The sequence below is a fragment of the Pseudophryne corroboree genome, chromosome 1 (assembly GCF_028390025.1).
Source record: "Pseudophryne corroboree isolate aPseCor3 chromosome 1, aPseCor3.hap2, whole genome shotgun sequence".
NCBI lineage: Eukaryota > Metazoa > Chordata > Amphibia > Anura > Myobatrachidae > Pseudophryne > Pseudophryne corroboree.
In genome coordinates this window covers 68014140-68037300 of record NC_086444.1, presented here as the reverse complement: position 1 = coordinate 68037300, position 23161 = coordinate 68014140, and the positions used below count along the sequence as shown (strand labels likewise).

At 47.0% G+C, this 23161-nt stretch overlaps 1 protein-coding gene and 1 pseudogene across 5 annotated transcripts in view; both read left to right on the top strand.

The window, feature by feature from the left end:
* The window catches only part of LOC135055867 (threonine--tRNA ligase 1, cytoplasmic), a 407014-nt gene extending 384131 nt beyond the window's left edge, over positions 1–22883 (top strand). For all 5 annotated transcript variants that reach the window (XM_063960452.1, XM_063960445.1, XM_063960437.1 and 2 more), the window contains 2 exons: positions 9214–9328; positions 22217–22883. In XM_063960452.1, the coding sequence (XP_063816522.1) occupies positions 9214–9328; positions 22217–22365 (264 nt within the window). In that variant the 3' untranslated portion in view covers positions 22366–22883. The remainder of the gene's footprint in view (positions 1–9213; positions 9329–22216) is intronic.
* On the top strand, positions 3011–3128 carry LOC134945217 (5S ribosomal RNA; annotated as a pseudogene).
* Positions 22884–23161: the final 278 nt, after the last annotated feature.

The following is a 23161-nucleotide window of genomic DNA, read 5'->3' as shown; positions in this document are numbered from 1 at the left end:
CGCGATCTCTAGGGTTTATGTCAGCAGACGCTCTCCTGGTGGCCCTTTCCCCCATTCATGACCAGTTTCTGCCGAATCTCCCGCCATGAACGGTTTCCTCGCTTCCGTCTCAGACGCTACCACGAGGGGACCCGGACGCAGCTTAGGCGGCTGTGTGACCGGTGCGTCTGTGTTCACGAAGCGTCTGTGTTCACGAAGCGTCTGTGTTCACTATAGGTTCATGAAGCGACAGTGTACACTAGTAGCGTCTGGATCCACTCAGCGTTTGCTAACGTATTCATCGATCCTGGAAGCGGAGTGAGTCTCCCTGTATCCCACTCTGAGTACGGGCTATACAGCACTAAATCTCTATCTACCTTTTGAGTACGAATAGTTAGATAAGTGCCTATTGCATATGAGTCTGTATACCATTATTGTTTCTGTCGCATTGCGTCTGAATACATAAGATATGTTAAACATGATTCAGTAAATGTGTTCTCATACATACTTAAAGTATTATTGTAGTTGATGATGTGCTCATATTGCTTATTATACTAATGTATAACATGTGACTGTCTGCTAGTATGATGCTGACTTTACTATATGTTTATCAGTTTGTTTTGCAGATCCTCAATGCTAGTGCATGAGTAGGGTTGGATGGATATTTTAAAGAAAAGAAGTTAAAGTGATACAGTCACAAAATTGTGTAGTACACTGTAGAAGTGCTGATTATTTAACATGTATTAGGACACATTAGGACACTCATACCATGTTTGAAGCTGTATTATCCTCTTATGATCTGGTTCAGGATGGCTTGTATGCATAATGTTTTAGCTCAGCAAGGATACAAGGCGGATATAGGTACGTGTGTATCCACCATGGGCTATCTTGGCACAGGCTTTATCCAAAAAGTTAAATGGATAATCCCCCAAAATCCTGTACCAGGGAAAGGGTTACACTATTAGCCCTTACATACAGCAGCAGCTTCACAGAACCAGTGGTAAGTAAACCTTCACCCTTACAGGCTACACATTGTTTAGATTCATCAGAAGATGAAAGCCCAATTTATTCTACTTCATCATATGAAAAAGAGGTAGGTCTCCGTTCTTGAATATAGTGGAGTTAATTAAAGCAATAAAGCCATCTTACCTTAGAGCAGGGGTGGGCAATTATTTCAGCTGAGGGGCCACTTGACATTTCCTGTCAGTATCCGAGGGCCACATACAAAATAGCAGCTCCCCCCTCTTGCCAAAAATATAGGGACGTGCTTCATGTAGAAGAGGTGTGGGCAAAAAATAATACAGATTCATATTAGGCTGCACAATAGTCTCCATTATTCAAATTGCACCACACAGCGCCACTTACACACATTACACCAGATAGAGCCCCTTTTACACGGTATGAAAGGTAGAGCCCCTTTTACACATTACAGCAGGTAGAGCCCCTTTTACACATTAACATTTTATTTAGGATAATTATTGTGCAGCAAGCAAATTATCCAGTGTCTTATGGCCCCTGGGGAAAGGTGTGACACGGTGACAGAACCCGGGGAGGGGGGTGACGGTGACAGAACACGGGGTGTGTGACACGGTGGGGGTGACAGAACACGGGGTGTGTAACACGGTGACAGAACACGGTGGATGTGACACGGTGACAGAACACGGTGGGGGTGACAGAACACGGGGTGTGTGACACGGTGACAGAACACGGTGGATGTGACGCGGTGACAGAACACGGTGGGGGTGACACGGTGACAGAACACGGGGGGTGTGACACAGTGACAGAACACGGGGGGGGGGTGACACGGTGACAGAACATGGGGGGGTGCAGTGACAGAACATGGGGGGGTTACACGTGACAGAACACGGGGGTGACATGGTGACAGAAGACAGGAGGGGTTGGTACAGCGAGAGCTAAAGATCTCTCCCCCAAACCTAAAAACAGACTGACGCCACTGCCCGCACACACACACACACACACACACACACACCTTTCTTTCTCTCACTCACTTTTCTCATTAACTTTACTGATCTGGCTGGCTGGCAGTGGCAGGAAGGATGGATCTGCAGCAGTCTGGCTCTTGTCCCGTGTATCTCCGCCCCCTGAGGTCCCGTGTAGCCCCGCCCCCTCCTCGGCACGTAGATCCGCCCCTTTTCTGCTGAACACAGTCGTTGTCACTGGGGACTCTGGAGGAGGGAGGAGGCTGCTACAACGCAGCAGCAGGGGAGAGAGGCGCCGCTGGCAGCTTGGAGGTACTGCAGCTCAGAGCAATGACAAGCAGCTCAGCCGTTCGGGCCGCTTGTCATTGCTGGCTGGTGGGAGGCAGTGGGCCGGACAGGATCGGTTTGCGGGCCGCATCCGGCCCGCGGGCCGTATTTTGCCCACCCCTACCTTAGAGAATACAGCAGAGCCTGTGTTAAAAACTTAGGCACCTGTGTTTAAACTAGTGATGAGCGGATTCGGTTTTACTCGGTTTTTCTCGGTTCTCAAAACCGAATCTTATTGGCTATCCAAAACACGTGACATCAGTGAGCCAATAAGATTCGGTTTTGAGAACCGAGTAAAACCGAGTAAAACCGAATCCGCTCATCACTAGTTTAAACATCCCAAAACTTGAGTTTTCAGGGTCAAACAGCTGACGGAAATCATGGAAGAGGCTTGTGCTACGCCCAGTAAGAAGTTAGATTTCCTAAGAAATGGAATTCCAATGATTTGCTTCCAGCTGGGGATTGTTTAAAAAAGGGGAGATGACTCCTAAAGTAGATACGAATAATCTACATTAGCTTTGCTTTCAATTTTTCCTGGCTAGAGCTGTCATGAGGCCAAGTCTTGGCTTCGGCTTGAATGACAAAGGCAGTGGTTGCTGGGCTGATGCAATGGAAGGAGATTTTTCAGTAGACAAGAATCTCATATGGCTCATATAAAAAACGGCAATGTTCCTGGAAGCATTGGATATGAGCAAAATATTTATTCCAGGGCATCAGTCCTAACTATACCTGCTCATAGAGCAGTTTAGCTGGGTATGTGGAAGATCTACAGCCACACCACACTGGATATGCCCAATCTCACCAGATCTTGGAAGCTATGCAGTGTGGGGCCTGGTGAGTACTTGGATGGCAAACCTCTGCGAATACCAGGTGCTGTAGGTGGAATCATTGTCTTTTTCTGAAAATATTCTTTTTGGTAAGAATTGATAGATATTCTGTAGTCAGAAGCAGACTCCAAGAAGGTCAGGTTCCTTCCACATACAGTTCAAACCTAAAAGTTCTGTATTTCGTCACTTTAGTGGTATCTAACAGGTCGTGTTGGTCTTATACTATCAATGGAAGCCTGTCACAGGTTTGAATCCCACGTCCGTGTGATTGGAAACTAGGAAAGCATTGTGCTGCCAGAAGATCTACAGTGTTGGGCCAGGTTAGTACTCGCATGGGAGACCATTGGGGAATACCAGGTGCTGTCGAAAAATGAAACCATCAGCTGATGGTGTTGGCTCCGCCTGGGGGACCCCAGATTTGGGGGATGACTTCTTCAGGTCACACAGATCTGGCACGGTATCTCTAGTTATGCTTTCGCCTTCAAAACAGCCTGTCTCGGCTATAGATGAAGGCGTGGCTTTGCAAGAAGCAGGTCAGAAATTTGCTTCTGTCATTAATAGTCATTCCAGTTCCTCTGGCAAACAAGGACAAGCTTTTACTTCAACCTGATTTTAGTCGGAAGCCAAATGGGTAATTTCAGCCCATGCTCAATCCTAAAATGCTGAACAAATACATTTGGAAACGTGGAATCATCACGTTCCTTATGTGTGGAGCCAGGGCTTTTATGGTATCCCTGGATTTACAGGATTCTTACCTACATGTTCCTATACCACTGTCCATCAGTGTTATCCAAGGTTTGCTATTGTCACAACTGAGGGTTTAGGCTGACGGAAGGAAGCCTCAGTTGTAGGGGCTGGAATGAAGTTAAACTTAGATGGTTTAATCAGACCCCTGGACATGTAAGTGTGGAAGGAAACCCGAAGGTGTGACCATGACAAGCAGGTTAAAAGTCAAAAGAAAGTTTATTAAACAGACTCCGTATAATCACAACAGCGTTCACAGTCAGTATTAGCAGTGGCAGATAATACAGTTCCTGGATCACTAAACCATAACAAGGTATAACAGGGCACTGGTAGGTTGCAGAACGGATGTTATAGTCCTTGGGTAGAATAACCTTACCAGGCCAGGCTGTAGTAGTGGAGACAACCGAGGAACACGCCAGTAGGTGTATGAGATGATGCTGGTAACTGGAATGCACTGTAGGAGTCACTGGACGGAACCAGCCAGATGGTGGAGACACGGAGTTAAAACTGAAAGATGCTAGGGTGCGTGGAAACAGATAAAATGAAGAGTGGTTACCGGTGGTAGTGGATACTGCTGGTAAGTAGAAATCCGCTGGGAGAACACCGGCTCTTTAAGGAGGTTGAATTCTGTTGGAAGCAGGTTGCTGGAAACAGATGGGTTAATAGCTGAAAGCTTGGAAGCTGGAAGCAAACGAAGTAATACAGGTTGAGTATCCCTTATCCAAAATGCTTGGGACCAGAGGTATTTTGGATATCAGAATTTTCCGTATTTTGGAATAATTGCATACCATAATGAGATATCATGGTGATGGGACCTAAATCTAAGCACAGAATGCATTTATGATACATATACACCTTATACACACAGCCTGAAGGTCATTTTAGCCAATATTTTTTTATAACTTCGTGCATTAAACAAACTGTGTCTACATTCACACAATTCATTTATGTTTCATATACACCTTATACACACAGCCTGAAGGTCATTTAATACAATATTTTTAATAACTGTGTGTATTAAACAAAGTTTGTGTACATTGAGCCATCAGAAAACAAAATTTTCACTATCTCACTCTCACTCAAAAAAGTCCGTATTTCGGAATATTCCGTATTTCGGATATTTGGATATGGGATACTCAACCTGTAGCTGAAAGCTGAAGCAGTCACAGAGGATTGCAGAGTCAGGCTGCACCGCAGGATGGAAAGCAGGTGCGGGTCTCTTTGTGGATGCTGGAGACAGGAGCTGGAACCTGGAGAAACAAACCACAGGAGAGAGAGACTGGAACAAGGTATGACATTCAAAGCACTGACATCTATCTGGCCCAGACACAGGATACTTATACCTGCTGCTATGCAGGCATTGGCTGGGCAATTATGCAGATTCCAGAGATGGTGGATTGGAGGAATTGGAGCATGTGATCAAATCCAACATGGCTGCGCCCATGCTGGAACCTGGAGGGAAAACTGGTTTGAAATGAAATGTGCAAACATAATGATAATGGCGGCGCCGGCCACGGAGGACAGGAGACGCCAGATGACTGTTATATGCTGAGACACTTGGAGGGCAGCAGAGGCCGCGGCAGGCATGATACATGATTCTGAGAACCTGCAGCAATAACACAGTAGCGGAGGACGGGAGACGCCATGTTGGATTCAAACATGGCGCCGCTGTGGTAGTGTCTCAGAATGACAGGAGGGATGTGCAGAGTGTTGACACAGATGAGATCTGGATTTGGAACGCTGGGCCAGTCTCAGAAGACACCTAAACGGCAGGTAATGGCGTCCAGATACCCGGATCGTGACAGCTATCCTCCAAACAGCATTTTCAGTTATAGGCCTTACCCTTTGTGTTAGCCACAGTCCCCGGAGTATTTACCAGGAATATGGGGGCAATAACACCTAAGCTCCGCCAGCAGGGGTTAAGGTTTTTCCCATACCTAAATGATTTTTTTCCTGGCACAGTCACAGAGATTGCTCTTTTTTTTTATCGGCAACAGCAATAACGTGTTTGCAGGGGCAAGTGACTCATAACTTGGGGAAAATCGTCTCCAGTTTCGTCACATCGGGTGACGCACTTGGGGGCTGTACTGGATCAGGTCTGCAGAGAGTAATTTTTTACCTCTCAACAAGATATCCAGGGTTCACTATAGGATCAGGACTCTCCATACAGTCTAACGGTATCCATTCACGCAGCAATGCGGGTGATTGGTTTGATGGTATCTGCATCGCCAGGAGGGAGTATGCACAATTCCACTCTAGGTCTCTGCAGCATCTGATTCTTACCAAGTAGAATCTACAGTCACACCACACTGGATATGCCCAGATTTCATTGGATCATGGAAGATCAGCAGTGTGGGCCTGGTTGGTACCTGGAGGGACCAGCTGGGAATACAAGGTGTTGTAAGTATTAATGGATTGCATCAGACCATAAAGACGGACTATGGTACTTACGATAAAAGTAAGAAGGTCGTTAGCCTGGTGGTTTTAGACATCCCAGCTGGACAAAGGGAAATCCTTTTTGATATCAGATTGGGAAGATTCTGACACTAGGATCAGTATCAGGAAGATTGTGTTCCCAAAGAGCTGTCTACCGATAAAGTTTGAAAACCGGTATAGGCACGGGACAGTCTTCAGTGAAAACCAGTCCACTTCCTCTCGGACAATGCAACGGCAGTAGTGTACCTCAACATCAGGGAGGAACTCTCAGCCGAAAACTGATGAAGTTAAGTCGCATATCTAAGTGGGCAGGACTTCATCATCCAACCTTGTCCGCCATTTCCGGGAATCCTAAAGGAGGAAACGGACTTCCTCAAGTCGATACACCATTCAGGGAAGTGAATGGGCTCTACACCCAGAGATCTTACGGACTCTAGTAAACAAGAGGTGCTTTCTAGAGATATATCTCATAGCATCTTGGTTGAACAACTAAGTGCTCACATACGGGTCAAGAACAAAGGATCCCAGGGCGATTGTTGTGGATGCCTTATCAGTGAGATAGGACCTTCATCTGGCGGATGTCTTTTCCACTAATTACCCTATCACCCAGGGTGGTGAGAAAGTTTAAACAGGAAGACCAGTAGAGAATGGCAATGTATGCTCTACTTCTGCTCCCTCAACGTTCAGAACTACTAACGCAGGGTCCTGGTTATCACAGACATGTGGATTGACTGTGTTTGACTGCGTGGCCATTGAAACCTCTATCCTGAGGTCAAGAGGATACTTTCAAACAGTGTTTAGAGCAAGGAAACCTTCCTTAGCTCGCATTTATCACCAGATATGACAAGCCTATATTCATTGGTGCAGTGAATGAAAATCTTCAGCCACACCACAATCTGCTCAATCTTACCAGATCTTGGAAGCTATGCAGTGTTGGGCCTGGTGAGTACTTGGATGGGAAACCTCTACGAATACCAGGTACTGTAGTTGAATGGGACCCTAAAAAATTTTCACAGTTTCCAGGGTCTTAACATTCCTTCAGGCAGGAAGGGATGGCTTCCTTGAGAAAGCAAGGGTCGGCATCGACTGTAGAGGTCCAAAAGTAAATGACAAACTTACAGTATGTGCGTACTTTTTTCCAGGCTATGCTGCACATTCAACCTTTGGTTGTTTCTCCTACAGTGTCGTGGGACTTGTTTAGTCCTGAAAACCCTTCAAGTTGCCCCATTTGAACCACTTAATAATATCGATCATAAATGGTTGACAGCTAAAGTGTCTTTTCTACTGACTAGGGCATCATCTAGAAGAATATCAAACTTAGGGATAATGTCATATTGTTCCCCATTTGTGATTGTTTAGATAAAGTAGTTCTCAGAACTAGATCTGGGTATCTTACGAAGGTGATGACTAAGTTCCACCTTAACAAAGAAAAATTGTCACAGCCTTTTAGGTTCAGGGGCTTTTTCTGCGGGAGATGCATTGCTGGACGTGATCCGTGCATTAAGGATCTACGTGGATTGTACCAATGTCATCAGAAGAGCATATTCCCTATTTTCTATGGATTTCACAAGAGAGGATTGCCTGCTGGTAAGCAGACACTGGCAAGATGACTTTGGATGACTAAGCATATTCTCAAGCTGATCTCCCTGTTCCGGCTAATGTATCTGTTCACTCTACTCGTAAGGTAGGTCCTTCATGGGCAGCACAATGTGGTGCTTAAACAGAACAGGTATGTAAGGCAGCCATATGGTCTTCCATTTACACATTCATTAAGACATTATGCCTTGGTTACCTTTGCCTCTCATGATGCTGAATTCGGGCGAAGGATTCTCCTGGGCACCAGGAGCATCCCCACCACTAAACAGCTTTGGGAAATCCCATTGTTATCCTGTGGACCCTGCCGGAGAAATATAAATTATGGTAAGAACTTACCGATGATAACGGTATTTCTCCTAAGTCCACAGGGATCCCACCCTGACACACCTGATTTGAGGATCCTTTTTACTCACTAACCTCTTCCCTCTTGTATGGAAGGGTGTGCATGTGTGTTCTTCCCACCTGATTAGGGTTCTACATGATGCTCCTGCCTTGAGCTTTGGAATACAACTGATTTGCCTGAGCAATGGGGCGGGGATATATGGACGGGCCCGTTGCATGCTGGGAGGCTGGAAAGCTATGACAGATTGGTGCAAATCCGCTGTCGCTCCATCATATCCCATTGTTATCCTGTGGAACCTGTGGACTTAGGAGAAATACCGTTATCAACGGTAAGTTCTTACCATAACGTATATTTCTATGTGTGTGAGGACACGTTTGTAGATGTAATTCTGAAATCAGATAATGAAGGCTTCTCTTTATCTGTGTATACCTGGAGGTGATGGTGTGTAAGCTTTGCCTGTGGTGCAGGGCTGCATATGTTGCTATGTAAATAAATGGTATAATTACTGGTATAAATGGTATAATTACTGGCCCAGCAAAATGAATTAACTCACCTGTACATGATTAAAGAAATCCTGAAAACCTGTAGGGGCAGATTTATCAAAGTGGAGATAATGTACTAACCAATCAGCTTCGAACTGCCATGTTACAGGCTGTATTTGATAAATGACAGGAGCGGATTGGCTTATACGTTATCTCTCTCTGTAAGCTTTGATAAATCTCCCCCATAGTCCTGCGCTCTCTTCCATCTCTGCTTTTACCGGCCAGGCACAGTACACAGTGCAGACTTGTTCCGTATTAGGAGAGTTGTCTCTTCTGTCCCACTGACCTTGCCTGACCTCACACTGGGGAGTGACTGTGTATGAGACCAGGCGGTGGGGTCGTTGCTTTCCATGGTCCTGTAGGATGCTGTATAATCATGTCCGAATTCCTGGCCTGTACTGCCAGGCAGCTACTCAGAATAGCTTTCATCCCTCCATTTTTCTTCTGCAATAGGAAATCTCTTGTTCTTTACATTGCAGGTCAAGGAGCAGTTCCACCACGCTGGGTTCATGGCTGATGTAGATCTGGATCAAGGCTCCACTCTCAATAAGAAGATCAGGAACGCACAGCTGGCACAGTACAATTTTATTCTTGGTAAGGGAGAAGTCCTTTGTTTCCCTTAGTCGTACTGACAATGTGCCATCATGTGCAGTAATTATGGTAGTGTGCATTGCTAGTTGTTGTGTAAGCAGAGATGCTTAGATGATTACCCAATATTATCAAACACATGTATTCAGGGCGGCATGGCTTCTTCACTCGCACGGCTGTGGCACCAGTCTCCCTGTGTTTGGAAGCACCCCATGTGACTGGATGCCATATGGGGAAATGCACTTGCTGAGATCGGTATAAAAGTCACTACAAAGTACACCCTTCTACCACTCTGTGACCACTTGTACTTGTATGTCTTTCTCCTAGAACACTGCTTGGTTCAGTAACTCCTCTTCTGTCACATTACGTTACTCTACGTGCGCCTATAAATGTGCATTGATCGATAGGTGCACAAATGCATCCTACTGACAGTGCATGGACGCAGTTGGATTTCCATCACCCCTAAGCAGAAGTCTGTGGGGAAGAGAGAGCTGTGAGTCAGCCAGTAAATGCCCCCATAATGCACCACAACCATTTCGGCCACCTCCTCTACCTCATCCTGTGCTGCAAAGGGCAATCTTGTTTTTCCATTCATACCCCTTTCAGACATCAAACCCAGGCTTCAACCCGTCTCTGACCCAGGACACAGTGCACGGGCTGAAGCCGGAGTTACCCCTTTCACACCCGGGTCACACCTTTCAGACTTAAGCCTGGACATGGACCCAGGTTGCAATCCTGGGAAAACACCCTGCTAGTGACCAGGGTCCTGGACCTGGGACTGTCAACCTGGGTCGGATCTTTCAGGCATACGCCAAACCTGGTTTGATGGACGCTCACATGCAAAGTACAGGTTTTAGGCTTATGTCTGAAAGGGGTATAGGTGACTAGTAGAGGTATACCCCTGCTTCTATACCAGATTTATCAAGAAACACTCTCCATCAAACCGTCACCTTCTGAAACCGTACTTTCTGTTAACCCCCCCCCCCTCTTCCCCAGACTCCGCCATGTGCTTACCATAAAATAGGCACCTATGCAGAAACGTAGGCACCGGACACCATTAAACCACATTTACAGTCCTGCATGCTCGTACTGTATATCACAAATGGAAAACTATGTTAAAGTTTCTTTTTAGATAGTGTTATAGGTTTTGTGATTTAGGCTTCATTTTGTCTTCTCCATTATATAGTATATGATTGTGTCCCTTCCTCTTATATAGCTTTATAGAGTCTGTGCACACTCCTTTTATTAGGCATTATTGATTTGTGCTCCCTCCTCTCTATATTACTTCAGTGATTGTGCTCCCTCCACCCTCCAAACCTTCTTCTTACTTTTTGCATGGCTGCTCTCCTATCTGCATCTTCTCCCCAGCCGCGCAGCTCCATTCATCAACCCTGTCCGCTTACACATGCACAAAAGCAAGAAAAAAATAAAAAGCCCAACAATGCCACCTCCTGCAGGGTAAAATAGCTCCTCTGAGATGATCAAGTCTGTTATTGCTACTGGTGGAGGAAGCAAGGCCTGCACTACCTTATTGGGCAAAGTATATGGCTGGACTGTATAGTATGGTGTAGTATGTCCTTGTATGGAGGTACCTTCTCTACGGGATGTAGTCAACCCTGGCCCCAAGCCTGACTACCAGAATGCCGGCTTGGGGCCCAGGGTTATTCCAACTCGTGGGTTTCCACGACACCCATAGAGTGGGAATAGAGCCACCGAGCCCACAGTGTGGCGAGTGATGCGAACCGGCAAGGGGCTTCATTGTACTGTCTGGCATTCTGGCGTCGGTATGCTGACCGCCGGGATCCCAACTACCGGTCACCCAACCCTTCTCTACCTGTACAAGAAAATGAGCTGAAGATAATTGGTGCGCAGGATAATAGCTGCCCAACATGAATTATTCGGTGATAAAAGCGTGTCACCCCACACCAAAACAATATTCCACAAAAAACAGAGATATCACCAAACTGTCCACAGGCGCTGATGGATCTACGTTAGGAACTGCGTTCCTTATCGGGAGGTAGACGACCTTCAATTTCAGACCTTTTACAATCCTCCAACACATAAAATGATACAAATGAAAAAACAATCGTGTGATATTATTAGAATAAAAAATTTCTTTTAATGACAATACAAGTGGGATTCGTACCATGAGAAATTGTCTACTGTAATTGTAGACACTTAACGCATGAATGGGAGAAGGCCCATCCTTAATGGAACTCCATTTCATCCTCTATTCTTCTCTGGTATGCATCTCTCATGTTTTCCAATGTTATAAAAAGAAGAAACAGGTATAGTATAATACCGTTTTTTTATTCAAATAAATCACATACAAAAGAATGAACACCGGAATCTCACCATAAAGGATTGTCCACCTTAATAAGTAGACAAACAAGGCATGATATTATAAGACCCGGCGTCCCCAGCACATTAAAGCTCACGTTCCAGTTCCGTTCCAGTGTCCAGTAGATACAACAAAGTTCTGCCGATCCTTTCAGCTGGATCTCTTAGACCAGTAGTCGGGATCTCACCTACATATGCACCAGAGGATACGTCTGTCGCAGAAAGCCAGGATTTCGCTCCTCTGGTGGCTTCAACTACCACACCTTCTGGAGGGCCGAAGGTTCGGAGTTCAGGACTGGATCTTTCTAACCATGGATGCAAATCTAAGAGGTTAGGGAGCAGTCGCTCAGGGGGAAATCTTCCAAGGAAGGTGGTTAAGTCAAGAATCCCTTCTCCCGATAAACATCCTGGAGCTAAGAGCCGTATACAATGGCCTTCTTCAAGCAGCACACCTTCTGCAGGGTCGGGCTGTTCAGGTGCAGTCGGACAACGTGACCACAGTGGCCTACATAAACCGACAAGGCGGAACGAAGAGCAGGGCTGCAATGTCAGAGGTGACAAGAATCCTCCTCTGGGCAGAAAGGCACGCGGTAGCGATGTCCGCAATCTTCATTCCGGGAGTAGACAACTGGCAGCAGACACGATGTCCATACAGGAGAGTGGGGCCTACACCCGGAGGTGTTCGAGGAGGTAACCGGTTGGTGGGGGGTTCCTCACATAGACATGATGGCCTCCCGCCTCAACAAGAAGCTGCGGAGGTACTGTTCCAAGTCGAGAGACTCACAGGCAGTGGTGGTGGACGCACTAGTAACACCGTGGGTGTTCACGTCAGTGTATGTGTTCCCTCCACTTCCTCTGATTCCAAAAGTTCTACAACTTATAAAAAGAACAAAGGTTCTGGCAATCCTCATTGCTCCGGACTGGCCAAGGAGGGCTTGGTACGCGGATCTGCTGGATCTACTGCTGGAAGATCCAAGGCCCCTACCTCTTCTAGAGGATCTTCTACTGCAGGGCACGTTCGCTTATCAAGACTTACCATGGCTATGTTTGACGGCATGGTAGTTGAGCGCCAGATCTTAGCTCGGAAGGGTATTCCGAGCGAGGTTATTCCTACCCTGATACAGGCTAGGAAGGGGGTAACGTCTAAACATTACCATCGAATTTGGAAAACATATGTGTCTTGGTGTGAATCCAAGAAGTTTCCTGCGTGGAGTTTCAAGTTGGATGTTTTCTCCTTTTCCTGCAAGCAGGTGTGGATATGGGCCTGAGATTGGGCTCCATCAAGGTCCAGATCTCAGCTTTATCCATTTTTCTCTAACGTCCTAGTGGATGCTGGGGACTCCGAAAGGACCATGGGGAATAGCGGCTCCGCAGGAGACTGGGCACAAAGTAAAAGCTTTAGGACTAGCTGGTGTGCACTGGCTCCTCCCCCTATGACCCTCCTCCAAGCCTCAGTTAAGATTTTGTGCCCGAACGAGAAGGGTGCAATCTAGGTGGCTCTCCTGAGCTGCTTAGAGTAAAAGTTTAAATAGGTTTTTTATTTTCAGTGAGACCTGCTGGCAACAGGCTCACTGCATCGAGGGACTAAGGGGAGAAGAAGCGAACTCACCTGCGTGCAGAGTGGATTGGGCTTCTTAGGCTACTGGACATTAGCTCCAGAGGGACGATCACAGGCCCAGCCATGGATGGGTCCCGGAGCTGCGCCGCCGGCCCCCTTACAGATGCTGAAGCAAGAAGAGGTCCATAAATCGGCGGCAGAAGACTTTCTTGTCTTCATAAGGTAGCGCACAGCACTGCAGCTGTGCGCCATTGCTCTCAGCACACTTCGGTCACTGAGGGTGCAGGGCGCTGGGGGGGGGGCGCCCTGGGAAGCAATGAATTTACCTTATTTGGCAAAAAATACATCACATATAGCTCCTGGGCTATATGGATGTATTTAACCCCTGCCAGTTTTCCAGAAAAAAGCGGGAGAAGAGCCCGCCGTAAAGGGGGCGGGGCCTATCTCCTCAGCACACAGCGCCATTTTTCCCACACAGCTCCGCTGGTAGGAAGGCTCCCAGAATCTCCCCTGCATCCTGCAACTACAGAAACAGGGTAAAAAAGAGAGGGGGGCACTTATTTGGCAAAATAACAGATATAAGCAGCTATAAGGGATAGACACTTATTGTAAGGTTGTCCCTATACATATATAGCGCTCTGGTGTGTGCTGGCAAACTCTCCCTCTGTCTCCCCAAGGGGCTAAGTGGGTCCTGTCCTCTATCAGAGCATTCCCTGTGTGTGTGCTGGGTGTCGGTACGTGTGTGTCGACATGTATGAGGAGGAAAATGATGTGGAGGCGGAGCAATTGCCTATAATGGTGATGTCACCCCCTAGGGAGTCGACACCTGAATGGATGGCCGTAATTAAGGAATTACGTGACAGTGTCGGCACGTTACAGAAAACTGTTGACGACATGAGACAGCCGGCAGCTCAGTTAGTGCCTGTCCAGGCGTCTCAAACACCGTCAGGGGCTATTAAACGCCCGTTACCTCAGTGGGTCGACACGGACCCAGACACAGACACTGACTCCAGTGTCGACGGTGAAGAAACAAACGTATTTTCCAGTAGGGCCACACGTTACATGATCACGGCAATGAAGGAGGTTTTGCACATCTCTGATACTGCAAGTACCACAAAAAGGGGTATTATGTGGGGTGTGAAAAAACTACCCGTAGTTTTTCCTGAATCAGATGAATTGAATGAAGTGTGTGATGAAGCGTGGGTTACCCCCGACAAAAAACTGCTAATTTCTAAAAAATTATTGGCACTATATCCCTTCCCACCAGAGGTTAGGGCTCGTTGGGAAACACCCCCTAGGGTGGATAAGGCGCTCACACGCTTATCAAAACAAGTGGCGTTACCGTCTCCAGAAACGGCCGCCCTTAAGGAACCAGCAGATAGGAGGCTGGAAAATATCCTTAAAAGTATATACACACATACTGGTGTTATACTGCGACCAGCAATCGCCTCAGCCTGGATGTGCAGTGCTGGGGTGGCTTGGTCGGATTCCCTGACTGAAAATATTGATACCCTGGACAGGGACAATATATTATTGACTATAGAGCATTTAAAGGATGCATTCCTATATATGCGAGATGCACAGAGAGACATTTGCACTCTGGCATCAAGAGTAAGTGCGATGTCCATTTCTGCCAGAAGAGGATTATGGACGCGACAGTGGTCAGGGGATGCGGATTCCAAACGGCATATGGAAGTATTGCCGTATAAAGGGGAGGAGTTATTTGGGGGCGGTCTATCGGACCTGGTGGCCACGGCAACGGCTGGGAAATCCACCTTTTTACCCCAAGTCACCTCGCAGCAGAAAAAGATACCGTCTTTTCAGGCTCAGTCCTTTCGTCCCCATAAGGGCAAGCGGGCAAAAGGCCACTCATATCTGCCCCGGGGCAGAGGAAGGGGAAAAAGACTGCAACAGACAGCTTCTTCCCACGACCAGAAGCCCTCCCCCGCTTCTGCCAAGTCCTCAGCATGACGCTGGGGCCTTACAAGCGGACTCAGGCACGGTGGGGGCCCGTCTCAAGAGTTTCAGCGCGCAGTGGGCTCACTCGCAAGTGGACCCCTGGATCCTGCAGGTAGTATCTCAGGGGTACAAATTGGAATTCGAGACGTCTCCCCCTCGCCGGTTCCTGAAGTCTGCTTTACCAACGTCTACCCCCGACAGGGAGGCGGTATTGGAAGCCATTCACAAGCTGTATTCCCAGCAAGTGATAATCAAGGTACCCCTCCTACAACAGGGAAAGGGGTATTACTCCACGCTGTTTGTGGTACCGAAGCCGGACGGCTCGGTGAGACCCATTTTAAATCTGAAAGCCTTGAACACTTACATAAAAAGGTTCAAGTTCAAGATGGAGTCACTCAGAGCAGTGATAGCGAACCTGGAAGAAGGGGACTACATGGTGTCTCTGGACATCAAGGATGCTTATCTCCATGTCCCAATTTGCCCTTCTCACCAAGGGTACCTCAGGTTTGTGGTACAGAACTGTCACTATCAGTTTCAGACGCTGCCGTTTGGATTGTCCACGGCACCCCGGGTCTTTACCAAGGTAATGGCCGAAATGATGATTCTTCTTCGAAGAAAAGGCGTCTTAATTATCCCTTACTTGGACGATCTCCTGATAAGGGCACGGTCCAGAGAACAGTTAGAGGTCGGAGTAGCACTATCTCAAATAGTACTACGACAGCACGGATGGATTCTAAATATTCCAAAATCGCAGCTGATTCCGACGACACGTCTGCTGTTCCTAGGGATGATTCTGGACACAGTACAGAAAAAGGTGTTTCTCCCGGAAGAGAAAGCCAGGGAGTTATCCGACCTAGTCAGGAAACTCCTAAGACCAGGCCAGGTATCAGTGCACAAGGGTCCTGGGAAAGATGGTGGCTTCTTACGAAGCGATTCCATTCGGCAGATTCCACGCAAGAACTTTTCAGTTGGATCTGCTAGACAAATGGTCCGGATCGCATCTTCAAATGCATCAGCGGATAACCCTGTCTCCAAGGACAAGGGTGTCTCTCCTGTGGTGGTTACAGAGTGCTCATCTCCTAGAGGGCCGCAGATTCGGCATTCAGGATTGGGTCCTGGTGACCACGGATGCCAGCCTGAGAGGCTGGGGAGCAGTCACACAGGGAAAAAATTTCCAGGGCTTGTGGTCAAGCATGGAAACGTCACTTCACATAAATATCCTGGAACTAAGGGCCATTTACAATGCCCTAAGTCAGGCAAGGCCTCTGCTTCAGGGTCAGCCAGTATTGATCCAGTCGGACAACATCACAGCAGTCGCCCACGTAAACAGACAGGGCGGCACAAGAAGCAGGAGGGCAATGACGGAAGTGGCAAGGATTCTTCGCTGGGCGGAAAATCATGTGATAGCACTGTCAGCAGTGTTCATTCCGGGAGTGGACAACTGGGAAGCAGACTTCCTCAGCAGACACGATCTTCACCCGGGGGAGTGGGGACTTCACCCAGAAGTCTTCCACATGATTGTAAACCGTTGGGAAAAAACAAAGGTGGACATGATGGCGTCTTGCCTCAACAAAAAACTGGACAGATATTGCTCCAGGTCAAGGGACCCTCAGGCAATAGCTGTGGACGCTCTGGTAACACCGTGGGTGTACCGGTCAGTGTATGTGTTCCCTCCTCTTCCTCTCATACCAAAGGTACTGAGAATCTTAAGAAGGAGAGGAGTAAAGACTATACTCGTGGCTCCGGATTGGCCAAGAAGGACTTGGTACCCGGAAATTCAAGAGATGCTCACGGAAGACCCGTGGTCTCTACCTCTAAGACAGGACCTGCTCCAGCAGGGACCATGTCTGTTCCAAGACTTACCGCGGCTGCGTTTGACGGCATGGCGGTTGAACGCCGGATCCTGAAGGAAAAAGGCATTCCGGATGAAGTCATCCCTACCCTGATCAAAGCCAGGAAGGATGTAACCGTACAACATTATCACCGTATTTGGCGTAAATATGTTGCGTGGTGCGAGGCCAGGAAGGCCCCTACGGAGGAATTTCAACTGGGTCGATTCCTGCATTTCCTGCAAACAGGACTGTCTATGGGCCTCAAATTAGGGTCCATTAAGGTTCAAATTTCGGCCCTGTCGATATTCTTCCAAAAAGAACTAGCTTCTGTTCCTGAAGTTCAGACGTTTGTCAAGGGAGTACTGCATATACAGCCTCCTTTTGTGCCTCCAGTGGCACCTTGGGATCTCAATGTAGTGTTGGGATTCCTAAAGTCACATTGGTTTGAACCACTCACCACTGTGGACTTGAAATATCTCACATGGAAAGTGGTAATGCTGTTAGCCCTGGCTTCAGCCAGGCGTGTATCAGAATTGGCGGCTTTATCCTATAAAAGCCCTTACCTAATTTTTCATACGGACAGGGCAGAATTGAGGACTCGTCCTCAATTTCTCCCTAAGGTGGTTTCAGCATTTCACTTAAACCAACCTATTGTGGTGCCTGCGGCTACTAGGGACTTGGAGGATTCCAAGTTGCTGGACGTAGTCAGGGCCCTGAAAATATATGTTTCCAGGACGGCTGGAGTCAGAAAATCTGACTCGCTGTTTATCCTGTATGCACCCAACAAGCTGGGTGCTCCTGCTTCTAAGCAGACGATTGCTCGTTGGATTTGTAGTACAATTCAGCTTGCACATTCTGTGGCAGGCCTGCCACAGCCAAAATCTGTAAAAGCCCATTCCACACGGAAAGTGGGCTCATCTTGGGCGGCTGCCCGAGGGGTCTCGGCTTTACAACTTTGCCGAGCAGCTACTTGGTCAGGGGCAAACACGTTTGCTAAATTCTACAAATTTGATACCCTGGCTGAGGAGGACCTGGAGTTCTCTCATTCGGTGCTGCAGAGTCATCCGCACTCTCCCGCCCGTTTGGGAGCTTTGGTATAATCCCCATGGTCCTTTCGGAGTCCCCAGCATCCACTAGGACGTTAGAGAAAATAAGAATTTACTTACCGATAATTCTATTTCTCATAGTCCGTAGTGGATGCTGGGCGCCCATCCCAAGTGCGGATTGTCTGCATTACTTGTACATAGTTATTGTTACAAAAATCGGGTTATTGTTGTTGTGAGCCATCTTTTCAGAGGCTCCTTCTGTTATCATGCTGTTAACTGGGTTCAGATCACAAGTTGTACGGTGTGATTGGTGTGGCTGGTATGAGTCTTACCCGGGATTCAAAATCCTTCCTTATTGTGTACGCTCGTCCGGGCACAGTATCCTAACTGAGGCTTGGAGGAGGGTCATAGGGGGAGGAGCCAGTGCACACCAGCTAGTCCTAAAGCTTTTACTTTGTGCCCAGTCTCCTGCGGAGCCGCTATTCCCCATGGTCCTTTCGGAGTCCCCAGCATCCACTACGGACTATGAGAAATAGAATTATCGGTAAGTAAATTCTTCTTTTTTTCCAGAAACAATTGGCTGTCCTACCTGAGGTTCAGACCTTTTTGAAAGGGGTTCTGCACATCCAGCCTCCTTTCGTGGCGCCAACGGCACCCTGGGATCTTGATGTGGTGTTGCGGTTCCTGCAATCGGATTTCTCACATGGAAGACGGTCACTTTGTTGGCCTTAGCTTCTGTTCAACGTGTGTCGGAATTGGGGGCTTTGTCCTGTAAAAGTCCCTATCTAGTCTTCCATGAAGATAGGGCAGAACTCAGGACTCGTCCACAGTTCCTTCCTAAGGTTATGTCAGCTTTTCATATCAACCAACCTATTGTGGTGCCAGTGGCTACTGACTCCTCAATTGCTTCAAAGGCCTTGGATGTTGTGAGGGCTTTGAAGATTTATGTGAAGAGGACAGCTCGTCATAGAAAATCTGACTCTTTGTTTGTCCTCTATGATCTCAAGAAAATTGGGTGTCCTGCTTCTAAGCAGTCAATTTCACGCTGGATCAGGTTCACCATTCAGCATGCGTATTCTACAGCAGGATTGCCGTATCCAAGATCTGTTAAGGCCCACTCTACTCATAAGGTGGGTTCTTCCTGGGCAGCTGCTCGGGGAGTCTCGGCTATACAGCTTTGCCGAGCAGCTACTAGGTCTGGGTCGAACACGTTTGCTAAGTTTTACAAGTTCGATACTTTGGCCTCTGATGACCCTAAGTCTGGTCAAGCAGTTTTGCAGGAGCCTCCGCACTCTCCCTCCCATTCTGGGAGCTTTGGTACATCCCCATGGTACTAGTATGGACCCCAGCATCCTCTAGGACGTAAGCGAAAATAGGATTTTGGTTACCTACCGGTAAACCCTTTTCTCGTAGTCCGTAGGGTATGCTGGGCGCCCGCCCAGCGCTTTGTTTTCCTGCAGTGGTTATTTAGTTCAGTACTGCCTGGTTTCTAGGTAAGTTCTGCGTTTTTTTTACTGTTTCACTACTGTTTCAGCTGTTGCTGAGTTTATCCGGCATGTTGGCCGGATTTGCCTTGTTGTGTGAGCTGGTATGAATCTCGCCGCTATCTATGCATAATCCTTCTCTCGAAGTATGTCGTCTCCTCGGGCACAGTTTCTATACTGAGTCTGGTAGGAGGGGCATAGAGGGAGGAGCCAGCCCACAGTGTTAAACTCTTAAAGTGCCAATGGCTCCTGGTGGACCAGTCTATACCCCATGGTACTAATATGGACCCCAGCATCTTCTATGGACTATGAGAAAAGGATTTACCGATAGGTAACCAAAATCCTATTATCCTCCTGGCTATGGTCTTTATATGTCTGGTTCTGATCGCAGAGAAGCGGGCCAGAGGATAGTATCCTATGTTCAAGCCACCCAACAACTCCCTCTTTCCACCCCCATTACCAGGTGTTTGCTCCCAGCAGCAGACCTGTGCCGCAATTCGCGGTTGTTTAGGGGGCGGAGCCTAATGCCGAAAAGTTGCCTGGCTCCATGAGACCTGTGTTGTATCACTGTAATCAGGTAGTGTCTCTTTCACTCCCTCTCTCTCTCCCTGTCCTCTCAACTCCCTAACACACTCTACCTTCTTGCTCCTCTCTCTAACAGTATCCTTCTCTCCTCCTGATAGTCTCTCTCTCCCTGACAGTGTCTTTCTCCCTCTCCCTGATACTGTCTCTCTCCCTGACACTGTCTCTCTCCCTGACACTGTCTCTCTCCCTGACACTGTCTCTCTCCCTGACACTGTCTCTCTCCCTGACACTGTCTCTCTCCCTCTCCCTGATACTGTCTCTCTCCCTCTCCCTGATACTGTCTCTCTCCCTCTCCCTGATACTGTCTCTCTCCCTGACACACACTCCGCCTCTCTGACACTTTCTCTCTCTCTCCCTCTCTTTGTCTTCCTGACACGCTCTCTCTCCCTGACACTCTGTCCCTCTCATCCTCTCTGACAGTCTTTCTACCTGACTCTCTCTCTCTCTCTCTCTCTCTCTCTCTCTCCCCGACGCACACTCTTCCTGACTCTGTCTACTTGACACTGTCTGTTTCTATATCTCTTCCTGACACCCTCTCTCTCTCGCCCACTTTCTTTCACTGACGCACTTTCTCTCTCTCTCTCTCCCTCCCTCCCTGACACACACACTCCCACTTTCGCTTGCTCCTCTCTGACGCCCTCTTTTGCTTTCTTCCTGATGCCCTCTCTCATCCCTTTCTCTTTCTCCATGACACCTTCCTCTCATTTCATCTTTTTCCGTGAAACCCTATCTGTCTCCCTGACCCACCCATCTGTCTTCCTTTCTTTCTCACTTCTCTCTCACCCTGACACCCTCGCTCTCTCTCTCTCTCTCTCTCTCTCCTGCTCCCCTAAAAGGAATTGTAGTGACATCAGTGGGAAGGGGGTGGGGGGTGGGGGGGTAAAGACGGGGATCGAGGTGGGGGGGGGGGCAGAGATATACGTATACTGGGTCCCAAGAGTTCTGTTGCTGGCCCTGTATACAGTATAGTATACATACAGCAGGCGTAATAAATGTTAATTGTGCACTTCTGTAATGTCTTTTGGACACAATGAATAATCTGATACTAACATAAAGGGGCGTATTTATCACCGTACGTATCTCAGATTCAGATGGGATGTGATACATTCGCAAAAATTCACGCTGCGATATTTGAATACATCGCATGATTGTATCAAATATCACATGCAGGGGCAGAGCTTGCAAGAAAGTGGTGTCCCTGCACATTTCTCCCCTGCACTTCTCAGGGTATTTTTCGCAAAAAATACCAGGAGTCTGACCACACATGCACCGCCGGCTACCCCACCCCCCACCTCCCACCTACACTTAGGAATCTGTGTCCAGCTACTTCGCTCTGTGACCCGGGCCGGGAATTTCACAGCCTCACCTGCCTGCTGCAGGTGAGTTTCATGTTATAATTTTTTTTACTGTTTTAATTGTCTTTGGGAATCAGTCTGTGGTCTATTTAGACACTTAAGGCTGATAACAGGTTCTGGCTCCTTGTGCTGTTCTGCCTGTCATAGCAGAGCTGGAGTAGGGGAACCGGATGGAAGCCTGTATAATACCATCCGAAGATGGCGTTATTATCACAGGGCTCCCTCCGCTATTTTTTTTACAGTTTCATTTGAATAAATTTGGGCAGATCACATATACCAATACAGGTATTGGAAATGCGATCTGCTTACTAAAAAAAAATGGATATAAGGGCTTGGAGGAGAATTCTGTCATTTTCATATTACTTATGTAAAAATTATATTGCTAAATAGTCCCCTAAAAGATGGCCATATAAATCATAAATAAAATAACAAGTAGTACCAGAACCAAACATGAATTAATTTCCTTGTGATAGAAATGGCTGTATTGATATCCTTTTATGATGCACAGAAATTGGCTCCTTCAAGGATTATAAATTGGTTATTTAACCAGTTTACTTTTCACTCTATTATGCGTATCTTCCGTCTTTGTTTGGATGCAGATTTATTCCTCCATATGCGGTTAGGGCTTAGTAGAACAATTGAATAAATAGCGTTCGACTCTGTTTGTGTTCCACCTGTAACCACTAGGGGGCACCCCTTTTACACCATGCATAACTATTTTGTACTTTATTTCAGTGATCGGAGAAAAGGAAAAGGCCAGTGGAACAGTGAACATCCGCACGCGAGATAACAAGGTGCACGGAGAGCGGACAGTGGCAGAGACAATCGATAGACTTCTTCAGCTAAAAGAATCGCGATCTAAAAACGCAGAAGAGGAATTTTAAAAATTTTTTTTTTTTTTTTTAAAGGAAATGAAGTTCTAAAGATGTCTCTGTGCAAGGAATAATATTCATTCTTTTATACAGATTACAAATGAGGTAAAATGAATTGAGCCAAAACCAAACAAAGCCAAACCCATTAAGTTATCTCTAGCGCTTATCAAAAGTCTCTCAGGAACGGTAATATTTTTATTTTTGGGACTTATGTGACTTTTTCTTGCTACAATATATCAGCTTGCCATCGGCTATTATTGTTATTTTTGTAATAGTATACCGTTAGATTTTTTTTTGTACCCGTCCTTTTGTCTTCTCAGTCTGGTTGCCTGGCACCTGTATATTATTTTGATTATCTTGGAAACGATGGTCATCAATGTTTTCCAGCAGTATCTACGTTAATGGAAACCAGTGGAAGCTCAGCGAACAATGTTCTTTTAATGTTACATAAGTTAGAACAAAATTTTCACTGGGAATATGTTGCGGATCAGACTAACACCACATACATTGAATAAACACAAAAAACAGAATGAGTCTGGCTTTTCCTTTTAGATGCTGTATCTGAACACGTTCATGTTTGTGTGTATCCACCCTTTGTGGACCTTGAAACACAAAACACTTTGGGGCTTATGTAATAACCTGCAGGATTGAGGCTGTGCGGGAATTCCGGCAGGTGTAGCTATATTTTTAAAGCGGCAATAGTTTACAAGGAAAACTAACCTGGTTGTGCTTTGTAAATGATTGCCGCTTTAAAAATACAGATGTGATTTCTGGATTTCCCGTACAGCCTGCATCTAGCAGGCTGTAA